Source organism: Nycticebus coucang, chromosome 17 (assembly GCF_027406575.1).
Source record: "Nycticebus coucang isolate mNycCou1 chromosome 17, mNycCou1.pri, whole genome shotgun sequence".
Classification (NCBI taxonomy): domain Eukaryota; kingdom Metazoa; phylum Chordata; class Mammalia; order Primates; family Lorisidae; genus Nycticebus; species Nycticebus coucang.
The window spans coordinates 39,296,586-39,307,868 of record NC_069796.1 but is presented as its reverse complement, the minus strand read 5'-3'; the positions used below and the strand labels follow the sequence as shown (position 1 = coordinate 39,307,868).

Here is an 11,283-nt window from a genome sequence, read left to right as displayed (position 1 = left end):
CTGGGGAGAAATTTGGTTATTGGTAAGCCTTCAGGGGAAGTTTCCTCTCTCCTCACTCTTGAAAGTCCTAGAAGGGAGAGGGAGGAGGGACACAACCAAGCTGACCCTCATTCTGGATAATAACATTAAGCGTGTCTTACTGTCTCAGTCTCCGCTGTGCTTAGCCTTTTTAGCTACCCTATATGGTAGGTACCATTTGACCTTCATTTCAGAGATAAGGCAAATGAAGCTAGGAGAGGTTAAGTAACTGTTCAAGGTCAGTCAGCTAAGTGGCAGAGGCAGAATTCAAGTCTGGCCATAGTTCTATATTGTGGATGGTAGCTGTTCACAAGCTTTAGTGTGCATGAGAATCACCTAGGGACCTTGTTTAAGAAAAACGATTCCCAAACCCTACTTCCTAAGATTCTGCTTTAATAGGGTCTGGGTAGGGCGGCGCCTGTGGCTCAAGGAGTAGGGCACCAGTCCCATATGCTGGAGGTGGCGGGTTCAAACCCAGCCCCGGCCAAAAAAAGATTTAAAAAAAAAAAAATAGGGTCTGGGTAGAACGGGGACTCTAAACCCACACTGGTGTTCTTAAGAGTTTTCTAGCCTAGCATTTACAGTTTATCCTGCTGGACCCATTATTTTCTGTTCTCAAGACTCCATCCACATTCCCCAGGGCCCAAGCTTTGGGCTTCAGGGAAATTTCAGAAGTTCTGTGACTGTGCCAGGATCAGATCCACACTTTCCAAAGGAAATGATACCTCTGACAATAGCTTGGAGAAAATGACTTTTTCTTTTAGTCCAGAATTAAAACACTCAGGATCCCAGGGGAACAAAAGTATGTTTGAGGGGAGCTGAGCAAACAGAAGACACAAGACAATCATGGCTGTGGTTGTAGGAACCACCCTACACTCTAGAACACTTTATTAAGACCTTATTGCTTATGCAGTTAGAGACACTGATTGAGCTACAGAAGTTTCCTGTACCTGGTCCTAGGTCACTCTGTGTAGAGCTTCCTCAGGCTATTGGGAGCTGGGAGACTGCTTGTCAGATGCAGGACCCAAGTGGGGAGGATGGCACCCCCTCCTAGGAGCCTTAGAGTGGGCAGCGGGCTTCAAGAGAGCATTTGGGATGAGCAGAGAGGTCAGGAATATAGGGCTCAGGGCCAACATTCCCTGAGATATGTCAAACCCCAGCTATCTCTGGGGTTTCCAGAACAAAGGCTGGGTATGGGGAGCAGCACTGTGGAGGGAGAAGAGGGGATATCTCCAAGTATTGCTGGAACTGAGGAGATTGACAGAACGGTCTAGGTGATGGTTGTATAATCTGTGGCTATTTTGGGGGCCTTCCTGCCTGAGAATGGTGGGTGCAGCGGGGTCGAACATTCCTTATGAGGGAATCATGCACCACAGCTGGGCTGAATTACCCAGCACCAGGCCTGGGGGCAGTGGGTCTGCTGGGGTAGCTAAGTAGGTAAGGAAAGCAACTGTGTTCATGCCGGATGAGGGAGGGAGCCTGCCTGCTCAGGGATGGGGTCATGTCTGGCCTAGATATTGATGCTACCTTAATTCCTTAAACCAGAAGAACTTGGTGGGGTGCTTAAAAGTTTCCATAACCAAATCCACTCTTCAGATCTGCTAGGTATACTCCCTTCATCCACCCAGCTCCAGAGACTAACTGGCTGCTCTCACTTCCCCAGCTTTCCTCACAAGGCACTTGTTACAGGGCTGCTGAGGAGATGGGAAGGGAGGCCTAGGAGGGAGCTCTGATGGTGGCACTCAATCTATAGGGTTGGGGCTAACGGCTGCCATAGTAGAGGTGCACAGCCAGGCCGATGAGCAGCGTGGCCAGGAAAAAAGTGCCTGTGAGCTGCAGCCGCAGCAGGGCTGCTGAGAGCACAGCATTAACCACAAGTGAGCAGGACACGACAAACAGGCGTGTGATGCTGCTGCCGTGCTTCATGACAGCAGACATGAGCAGTCCGTTTAGCGCTTGGCTCAGCACTACCAGTGCCGCCCATCCTGAGAAACCCTCCAGGAGGCCTGGGCCAGGGCCACCACCAGCATGCAGACCTAGGTTCAGAAGCACACCAAAAGTGTAGAGGAAGAGGTTCTGAAGTGCCAGGGGCAGCCGCTGCCGCTTCATGAGCAACTCTGTGTACACAGATGACAAACCTGAGATGAGGCAGTACAAGATGAGGAGCAGAAGTCCCAGTGGAGTGATATGCAGGGACATGGGGCTGGCGGCAGCAGCTGGAAGGGGCCCAGGAAAGGTGTTCCGGGGGTCTTGAAGGCCACCTGCTGCATAGCAGGCCCCTGCAGCCATCAGCAGCAGCAGTGCTAACCCTTGGCGTGTGGAGAGGCGGTGTCTGAGGCAAAGGCAGTAGAACAGAGCGGTGCTTCCAATCTTGAGATTGCTCAGTACCTGGTAAGTGCTAGGGTCCATGTAACGCTGAAGATAGATCACCAAGTTGTTGTTAGCGCCATAGAGCAGGGCCGACAGTGCGAAGGGAGCAGCCTGGCGCCAGGGTGGGGACCCCTGGGGCCACGCTTGCCAACCCACCAGGAGGGAGAAGGCGCACAACAGTAGCTTGGTCAGCTCAGTCAGCAGCACAGCTGAAGAGGGGCGGAAGGGCACTTGGCCGTCCACATGGCATAGTGCCAGCAATGGAGCATGGGCACCATACATGGCAGTGGACAGGAGTAGCATCAGGGTCCAGCGGGCCTGCCTGGGACGGCCCAGGTCTGGTATACCCCCGTTCTCTACACTCATGCCCACATCAGACCCTAGAAGGCCTGTGTAGTTTTAGCAAAGAGCAGTAGGGATTGTGACACCTTTAGGGAAATCAAGTTATGGAGCCAGCTCCCAGGAGGGAGGGGCTGTGGTACATTGCGAGAGGGAATACTGAGAATCAGAGTCAGCTTCAAACTCCAATCAGAACTTGAAGAGGAGGATCTGGTAGTCCTTGAAACCACACTCTTGGGGCCAGTCCCATGGAGTTAAGGAAGAAAGAAGGAGTCCAGGGTGAAGGACGATAAGCCACTGTCCACACTCTGCAGAAAAGGAAGCAAGGATAGAGGTGGCAGGAAAGTTGGAAATAGCAAATTGATGATAGCCAGGGAAGCTAGATGGAATGTCTGTGGTCCAAAGACTGCCACCTGCAATCCCCAGCTGCTCATCCTGCCTCCGCCATGGCATCCAGAGCTAGTCAGGTCCCTTGCGCAGTGACCGCAAATAGTCCCTCAATGTCTTCTCCACATTGGGCACAGCATATGCTTGAGCTGTGTAGATGCCAGTGAAGGTTCCCACAGCAAAGCCCAATACTGCTGATGCCCTCAGTTTGGCTACCACATAGCCAGCCAGGAATCCCTTGAGGAACGGAGAGGACAACAGGGAGCCATCCTGCAGAGAAAAACGCAGAAGGAAACTCAGCCAGGATCTCCCTCCTTCCCTGCCCAGGAGCTACTCAAGCTGGGCTTAGAGCATTCCACCTCCATTTTCTCCTCATTCTGGACAGCTGTGTTATTTTCTCTGAAGATTTTTCTCAAAGTTCTGGGGCCAACAAAAGAATCTAGGCGTCTCTATCACACAGTTTCAGAACCCTGCGGTCAGAAGGCTCCAATCACAGAACCCTGCTGCCACAAGGCCAGAGATGCCCCTGAACCCTGCCTATTTTTCCAGCCTCATTTCCTAACATGCTTTCTCACTACTGTGCCAAACTGATTTCCTCTCACCACTATGTTCATAATGCTACTTCACATCACAGTGGCTTTGTATATGCTGTTCCATCTGTCTGGAATGTTTTTTCTTCTTCTGTTTACCTAGTTAACCCCCGGCTTAAGAGTCCAGCTCAAGTGCCCTTTTCTCAAGGAAACTTTCCTTGGGGTGAATGAAAACAATTCCTCAATAAGCATTTGCTCAATAAATTTCTACTACCACTCAGTACTTAAAACCATGTATATTGGATGATAAAATATTAAGAAGGGGTTGGGGTTACAGTCCCTACCTGTCCCATGCCACTGCTGACTTCATCTTCTACACGGCGCTGCAGGTGCTCCAGCTGGTTCTTGAGAAATGCCAGATCCTTAAGTTTGGGGAGAGAGTCCTAGGACAAGGAAGAGGCAAGTTCCAGCAGTCTGACCCAGCTCCATCCCTTGCTCAATTCTTTAAGAGGCTGGGAATTGAACAGGATGGAGTGAGCCAGAGAAACCTCTTCCTATAAAAGCTTCCAGAGACGGCAGTGGTAGGTAAAGGTAGGTAAACGTGGGAGCTAGGGAGGGAGTGACAGACGGAATCTGTACCAGTAACTACAAGAATTTTATATAGCAAGCAGTGTGCAGAGAAGGAGGAGGGACAGCTAGGGAACCTTTAATTTAGGTTTATCAGGAAATCACCACTGAATCTACTATGAGCTACCTGAAAATTGTCTTGGCTGCTAGGTTCCAGTGCCTGACATAGGCTTAGTTAATGTGTGGATGACGCTGAGATCCCAGACCACTGGTGAGTGAAGAACTGAAGTAGTTCCCTGGGCAATTTGGGGGTAAACCTGATTTCTGCCTGGGCTTCACCCCTTTCCACCTATCCCAAACTGAATGTGAATGACTGGATGCGAGAGAGAATTGCGGTTGGCAAGCGTGAGAGTAAATGAACTGAGTCATTCTATCCTATGTTAAGTATGAAATTCAAAGGATATGCAAGGGAGTGTTTGAATGAGGGTGGTGCCTGTGTCCTTGTCATTAAAAATCACCGCGAATCTGGAAGGGAAGTTTGGGGGGGCAAAGGAATGGGACAAAGTGAGGAGAGTTTCAGGGTGAATGTGTTTTGAGTGTGTATTAGTTGCTAAGGATCATGATGGTTCCGGGAGAGGACACCTGGGGGATCCCCGACTCCACCCGCCTCGCCAATGCTCCCCCACTGTTAAGGTAATCGACAGGAGCCCAGAGGAAACAAAGGGCATCCCCACCCTTGAGCCGCTCCAATGTTCCTTCTCCCCAAAACTAAAAAAGTCATGGAACGTGAAGACCATCTCGGACCACAGATCACCCTCAGGTTCCCTCACCTTGTCATCCGCCATCTTTCCCGGCCGAACTTGTTGCGCAGGCGCAGACCCACCTCCTTCACGCCAAGTGCTACGGCCATCTTTACTGAGGGCGAAGGCACTTCCGGGGCATTTTTAAAAAGGGTGAGGCACTCTCCAAGTGACCAAACTCTGTGGTCCGCCGCTCCCAGATACTGTTACGTGACCCTTCCCTTTGAGTTCCAGGCAGCGTATGCGCGCGCATATAACCCAAGCGCGATGATCTAACTCAGTCAGCAGCACAGCCGAAGAGGGGCGGAAGGGCACGTTCGCGGGGACTAACTTCCGCCGCCTGATGAGGTCATAGTCGTGCGGGGGCGTCTGCTGGTCCGCTGACATCCTAGCATCTCCCCCGGACCCACGCGCTGAAACACGGACTCTTTCTGGGATCCAGGCGCCAGTGGCCACGCTCCACCCCTCAAGCCCGCCCCTTCTCGCCCCCAGGACCGGCCCCTGTTCCGCCCAGTGTTTGTGTTGTGCCAGTTGGCCCGGCCATTTGCGGCTCAGGGAGGCTGGGCTTGTAAGCGCAGCAGAGTCGGAGGTCTTGCTGGGCTGAGAGTCCTGGCAGTCAGACCCCGGCGGGGACGCGGCTGGAGCTATGCTGGGCAAGGATTACATGCTGGCCATCATTCTGGTCAACTGCGATGGTATGCACGGAAGGGTTTGGTGGAAGGACTAGGAGGCGAGATACGTCTCGGTGCGAGATACCTCTCGGTGAGAGGACCGGGGAACAAATGAACCCTGATCTCTACATGCGATATCTTCAAGATTGGAGAGCCTGGATCTCCAGCCTAAGAACTGTCCCCTGTGGAATAGAGGGAGGGTTATAACAGGGTGTTACTCTGAACTCACAGATATGTTCCCCCTCTCCAATCCTGTGTTCCTGTAGATGATTTGTGGGAGGATCAGAATCTGGAGGGGGAGCCAGGCCTGCCCCCTGGCTGGAGGAAAATCCGAGATGCTGCAGGTACTTACTATTGGCATGTACCCAGTGGTAGCACCCAGTGGCAGCGCCCAACCTGGGAACTAGGAGATGGAGCGGACCCAGGCACGGTAGGTGAAGTATGAGGAGGGAGGCTGAGCCCTTGAGTAGAGCTGTTGCTACACCAACTCCTACTCTACAGGGGACAGAGAGGATTTGGGGACTGCGGCCTCCCAAAGGGAGATCCTTCTCCAGCCTGGAGAGCTCACTGGACCGGAGGTAACAGGGATGGCCTTACAAAATGAAAGGCTTGGGGTTCCATGGCATTAAAACATGCAGCTGGACTCACAGGCTGCTTTCCAGCCCCAGTTCCGGACTCTGTTCATGTTGTGGGTTGTCTTGGCACTATCTCATGTTCTTGACTCTCAGAATTTGACTTTTGTCCCTTATTCTAAGCTCTTGCCTTTAGCTGTTTGTTCTTTTTCATATTCTCAGTCCTGACCTGTCATGTGCTAGAGTTTGGCCATTATCTTAGGCTCTTTTTATAGGGGTTCTTATGCTGTGTTCTCGGGTCTCTTGTTTCACTTTGGGGTTCTGTTCCACATATTAGTCCCTGTTCCATGTTTGTGACTTTTATTCTATGTCCAGTGACCTGAATGTTCTTCAAATTCTAAATCATATTTTCTATAATGTTAATTTAATATGTCCTGGGTTCTAGCCAACTCTGGTTTCATATTTATGGTGCTATATTTGGGTCTTGTTCTACATACTGTGCTCATCAAGTAGTTTGAGCTTTCCTTGTGTTTGTATGGTAGGAAATGTCCTCTTACTAGCTTTGCTCTGTTCCAGTAACTCTCCGTCCTGGTATGGTGAAGAAAACTACATCCAGAGCATGGAGCCAGGGGCTAAGGTAGTGACTTGGGCCTGAGATCATTGGAAAGTCCTGAGGGAAAGACCTAGGTTATCATGGATGAAGGCAGGGGGTACATGAGGGTTTACATGTGTGGAGCCTGTGGTACCTTTCACCTTATTCTGCCACTTCTCACTCCTGTCCTTCAACCTGTCAGTGCTTTGCAGTTCGCTCTCTGGGCTGGGTAGAGATACCCGAAGAGGACCTGGCACCAGGGAAGAGTAGTATTGCTGTCAATAACTGCATCCAGCAGCTGGCCCAGACCTGCAGCCAGAGCCAGCCTCCAGATGGTGCCTGGGGTGAGGTGAGCTGGCTAGGCAAGAGTTCAGTGCAAGGCCCAGCGCAGGTAGTCCTCCCTGAATTGCCTGTTCTGTATGGCAACAACCTTTATCTGAGCTCTGGGTTGATATCTGACTTTGGCAGGGCCAAAATATGCTGATGATCTTGAAGAAGGATGCCATGAGCCTGGTGAATCCCCTTGACCACAGTCTGATCCACTGCCAGCCTCTGGTGCACATCCGTGTATGGGGTGTAGGGAGCTCCAAGGGCCGGTGAGGATGTTTACATTCCCCCAAGCGAGAGCTGCTTCTCCATTCCCCCTTGCAGGCTGTGATCCCTACTGATGCTGATCCCCAGTATTTGAACCCCTGAACACAGATCCTCTGATGTGGACCCACCACTGCCTTCCTTGCCTGGTCCAGTCCTGGTTGGGGAGGGTGGGTCCAGCTCAGCAGGGACAGATTGGGGAGAGCCTGAGAGGCTGGGCTGATTCTCTTCTGTGCTTCCACATGCTTCCGGAACAGTGATAGGTGAGTGACAACCAGGTGCCCTGAGCCCCAGCCCTGACCTCTCTACTTCATCCCTGACATATCCTGAGCCTAACTTTATAGCCTCCTGTAGGCATTACAGGCCCCTGCCTCTAACCAGCCTCTACCCCACCCCTATCTCTGCCCCTGCCAGGGACTTTGCTTTTGTGGCGGGTGATAAAGACAGCTGTATGCTCAAGTGCCATGTGTTTCGCTGTGACGTCCCTGCCAAGGCCATTGCCAGTGCCCTACATGGGCTCTGTGCCCAGGTAAGGGTCAGGTGGGACAGGAAATGTGGGTATAGGGCTCAGTCCGTAGCTTCCAACGTAGTCGGGGCAGGGTGGTGTTGGCTCCCTTAACCTAATCTTCCTCTCTCCCTGTGGTTTATTCTGGCTGCATTGTGTTTTAGATCTTGTCAGAGCGAGTAGGGGTCAGTGCTGATGCCCCTTGCTGTTCTCCAGACCCCATCTCCCCTGAAGACCTGCCACAGCAAGGTATGGGGAAGGAGGTGCTGCATTGCTTCATCAGGCTGCTTTAGTGAAACTTGGTGTGGGGGAATTCTCCTGGTTATTTAGCATTTCTCTGGAGATAGGGAATTTCTGAATGGTCTTGTCCCAAGGGTCTCAAGCCCTGAATTGGAAGAGTACCTATGGGCCTTTATTCTATTGTACCAGCTCTGGCCTGAGTTCTGACCCACTCAGAAGGGTGAGGAAAGGTAATTGAGGGAGGTCTACTTATTGTGTATGTTTATTTCAGTGGAACTACTGGATGCGGTGAGCCAGGCTGCTCAGAAGTATGAGGCACTGTACATGGGGACCCTGCCAGTCACCAAAGCCATGGGTGAGGGCTGTGGGGACTAGACTGGGTGGGCTGCATAAGGCAAGGGGAAGTTGGGTGAGGTGGGATCTGTTATCATTTCTTAGTCCTCACATGGCCTTGTATGGCTTGAGGTGTACCAGCCTTCCTAACTCAGAATTCTAAGCCCAGCCTGTACTATCCTATTCATATTTCTGAGTCACAAGTGAGTGAGAGGGGCATAGATAACTTCCCATAGACCCTTTCTTTCTTTACAATTGGGAGACACGGTGGTGGGTATATTCCCCCAGGCATGGATGTACTGAATGAGGCCATTGGTACCCTCACCGCCCAGGGGGACCAAAACACCTGGGTCCCCACCATGCTCAGCGTGTCTGACTCTCTCATGACTGCACATCTCATTCAGGTATCAGAAGAGGGTGAAGTTGGGGGCTTTGGAAGGGTGAGAAGGGAAGCTGAGGGGTGGTTGCTTGCTGCTGGAAGAGTCAGTGGGCCCAGCCAGTGCTCTCTAGTGACTAGGCCTGATGTGGGCAGGCAGAGGCCAGTGCAGAGGAGGAGCCACTGTGGCAGTGTCCTGTGCGCCTTGTGACCTTTATTGGGGTTGGCCGCGACTCACATACCTTTGGCCTCATCGCTGACCTGGGCCGTCAGAGCTTCCAATGTGCAGCCTTCTGGTGCCAGCCTCATGCAGGTGGACTCTCTGAAGCTGTGCAGGCTGCCTGTATGGTGAGTTAGGGGTGGGAATGGGTGGGTGGGATTGCCTTGGAGCTGCTCTCTACTGTTGACTGGGGTTCAGGATTGGCCACTTCTCCAGAGATCATAAACCTGGGATGATTTTGGATCACTGCCTTCATGCTGTTTTCTAGTTAAGTTTTAATTAGCTACCAGAATTTAAAGGACATGACATTTCATAAAATTATTATTCCTGTTTCTCTTAAAATATTAGGAGCTCTGGCACTGTGTTCACATATACAAATGTCAGCATGCACCCAAAGTTTTGTAGGAGTGATCTTTCCTCTTTTTCTGTCACAATTAAGTTATTTCCTGGTATCTGTGTGCATTTGAGTGTGGGATGCTTACACTCTGTTCAGTTCACGCATTCATTCAGCAAATATTAGTGCCTCCACAGGGTATCAGATACCATATTATTTATTTATTTTTCAAAATGCAGGTGTGCTTTAAAAGCACCATATTTGACGCTGGGAATTCAGTAGTATAGAGGACACAGCTCTTGCCTTCACAGAATATTTAGGAAGGAGCAGAGATTATACACCACAGATTGATGGAGGAGGTGGCCGCTTCAGGGGTCAGGAAGGCTACGTGTAAGAGGTGATAGAAAACCAAGAGTTAAAGGTGCCAAAAAAGAAGGTAGCTAGGTGAAGGGGAATGGGGCAAGTGTGCCAAGCACAGGAAACCTCAACTATGAAAGTGAGAAAGGTATTAGTGGATTAGAGTATTTGGAAGACTCTAGCGTATCTAGCATGCAAAGGGAGAGGTAGTGAAAGGTGATGCAGAGAAAATGGCAGAAACCAAGTCATAGAGGACCTTGTAGGCCAGGGTAATGAGTTTATTTTCTCCTGAGGCCCTAGGAACTGTTGTAGGGTTTTGAGCCAAGCAGGAAAGTGAGGTTTGTGGATTAGGAGGACTACTTAAACTAAAATATGGGTAAAAGATTGGAGGACACAAGAGAGGAGATAGGAAGGCCAAAAAGGACCTGTTTGAGTAGTTCAAATGAAGGAACTTGCTATGGGAATGGAGTTGGGTTGTACACTCTCCCCTTGATGAGGGAATCTGCTTTGCCAGGGACTGGTGCAGACCAATTAGAGATGGATGAGAGGCAGCATAGTGGTAGATGTGATTAAGAGTACAAGCTTCAGCTGGGCAGAACTAGATTTGCATGTCAATTCTACCATTTTTTGGGGTATGTGACCTTGGGCAAGTCATATACTCTCTGAATCTCAATGTCCTCATTTGTAAAATGGGGATAATCTCTAAAATAATTGAATTATACAAAGTACTTAGTGTCCAGCTCTCCTTAAGTGCTCCATAAATGTTGTTTTATGTTTTCATTACTGAGCTATCTGGGAATGCTGTAGGATTCCAAATGTGGCCAACTACTACCTTCATATCAGACAAAAACCTTGGCCGGTTCTGTCCTGTAGGAGCTTTCAAGGATTCCAGAAAGTAGTTGGATCCTTACCTTCCCCTTCTCCCTAGGTTCAGTACCAGAAGTGTCTTGTGGCCTCTGCAGCTCGAGGCAAGGCTTGGGGGGCCCGGGCTCGCCTGCGGCTTAAGCGGACAAGCTCCATGGATTCCTCAGGAGGTCCCCTGCCCCTCCCCCTGCTCAAAGGAGGGGTTGGTGGTGCAGGAGCAACTCCTCGAAAGCGGGGTGTCTTCTCATTTCTTGATGCCTTCCGGTTGAAACCTTCTCTGCTCCATATGCCCTAGATGATCTGGGAGGGCTGGGGAAGGAGGCTTTGGGTCCATACCTAATTCTATACTCCTTTATTACCCAAGGCCTGCAGCCTTTTACCCCTTGGAGCCTTCTCTGCCAGTCCCTCTGATCCTTAGCCATTCTGTTTATTGCCCAATTTATTGTTTATATGGATGACTGAGAGGCCCTGCACCACAACCTAGGACCCTGGCTCCCCTTTCCTTGGGTCCTTGCATTCCTTGCCCCTGTCTAGTCCCGGACAGTTGGCTCTACCTCAGCAACACTTTATAGCAAAATCAGTGCAAATAAAAATCCATCAGTGACCTCACTGGGTGT

At 50.7% G+C, this 11,283-nt stretch overlaps 3 protein-coding genes across 4 annotated transcripts; 1 reads left to right on the top strand and 2 right to left on the bottom strand.

Moving 5' to 3' along the window:
- Positions 1–867: 867 nt before the first annotated feature.
- LOC128568698 (probable UDP-sugar transporter protein SLC35A4) lies at positions 868–2,883 on the bottom strand. The gene has a single exon (XM_053566482.1). It carries the CDS (start codon positions 2,752–2,754, stop codon positions 1,780–1,782), a length of 975 nt encoding a protein of 324 aa, XP_053422457.1. The 5' UTR covers positions 2,755–2,883; the 3' UTR covers positions 868–1,779.
- A 144-nt stretch (positions 2,884–3,027) lies between these two features.
- LOC128568704 (SLC35A4 upstream open reading frame protein) lies at positions 3,028–5,179 on the bottom strand. The gene is made up of 3 exons (XM_053566491.1): positions 5,042–5,179; positions 3,989–4,087; positions 3,028–3,384 (listed from the first exon to the last, which is right to left on the bottom strand). Exons 1-3 carry the CDS (start codon positions 5,054–5,056, stop codon positions 3,187–3,189), a joined length of 312 nt encoding a protein of 103 aa, XP_053422466.1. The 5' UTR covers positions 5,057–5,179; the 3' UTR covers positions 3,028–3,186.
- A 387-nt stretch (positions 5,180–5,566) lies between these two features.
- On the top strand, positions 5,567–11,275 carry APBB3 (amyloid beta precursor protein binding family B member 3). 2 transcript variants are annotated; one of them, XM_053566498.1, is made up of 13 exons: positions 5,576–5,706; positions 5,949–6,112; positions 6,184–6,260; positions 6,831–6,891; positions 7,049–7,195; positions 7,315–7,442; positions 7,695–7,700; positions 7,852–7,966; positions 8,107–8,191; positions 8,454–8,537; positions 8,804–8,919; positions 9,048–9,239; positions 10,731–11,275. In XM_053566498.1, exons 1-13 carry the CDS (start codon positions 5,658–5,660, stop codon positions 10,959–10,961), a joined length of 1,455 nt encoding a protein of 484 aa, XP_053422473.1. In that variant the 5' UTR covers positions 5,576–5,657; the 3' UTR covers positions 10,962–11,275. The 2 variants fall into 2 exon arrangements, with proteins under 2 accessions (XP_053422474.1, XP_053422473.1); XM_053566499.1 differs by lacking the exon at positions 7,695–7,700 and having other exon boundaries at positions 5,567–5,706; positions 7,819–7,966.
- The last annotated feature ends 8 nt before the right edge of the window (positions 11,276–11,283 follow it).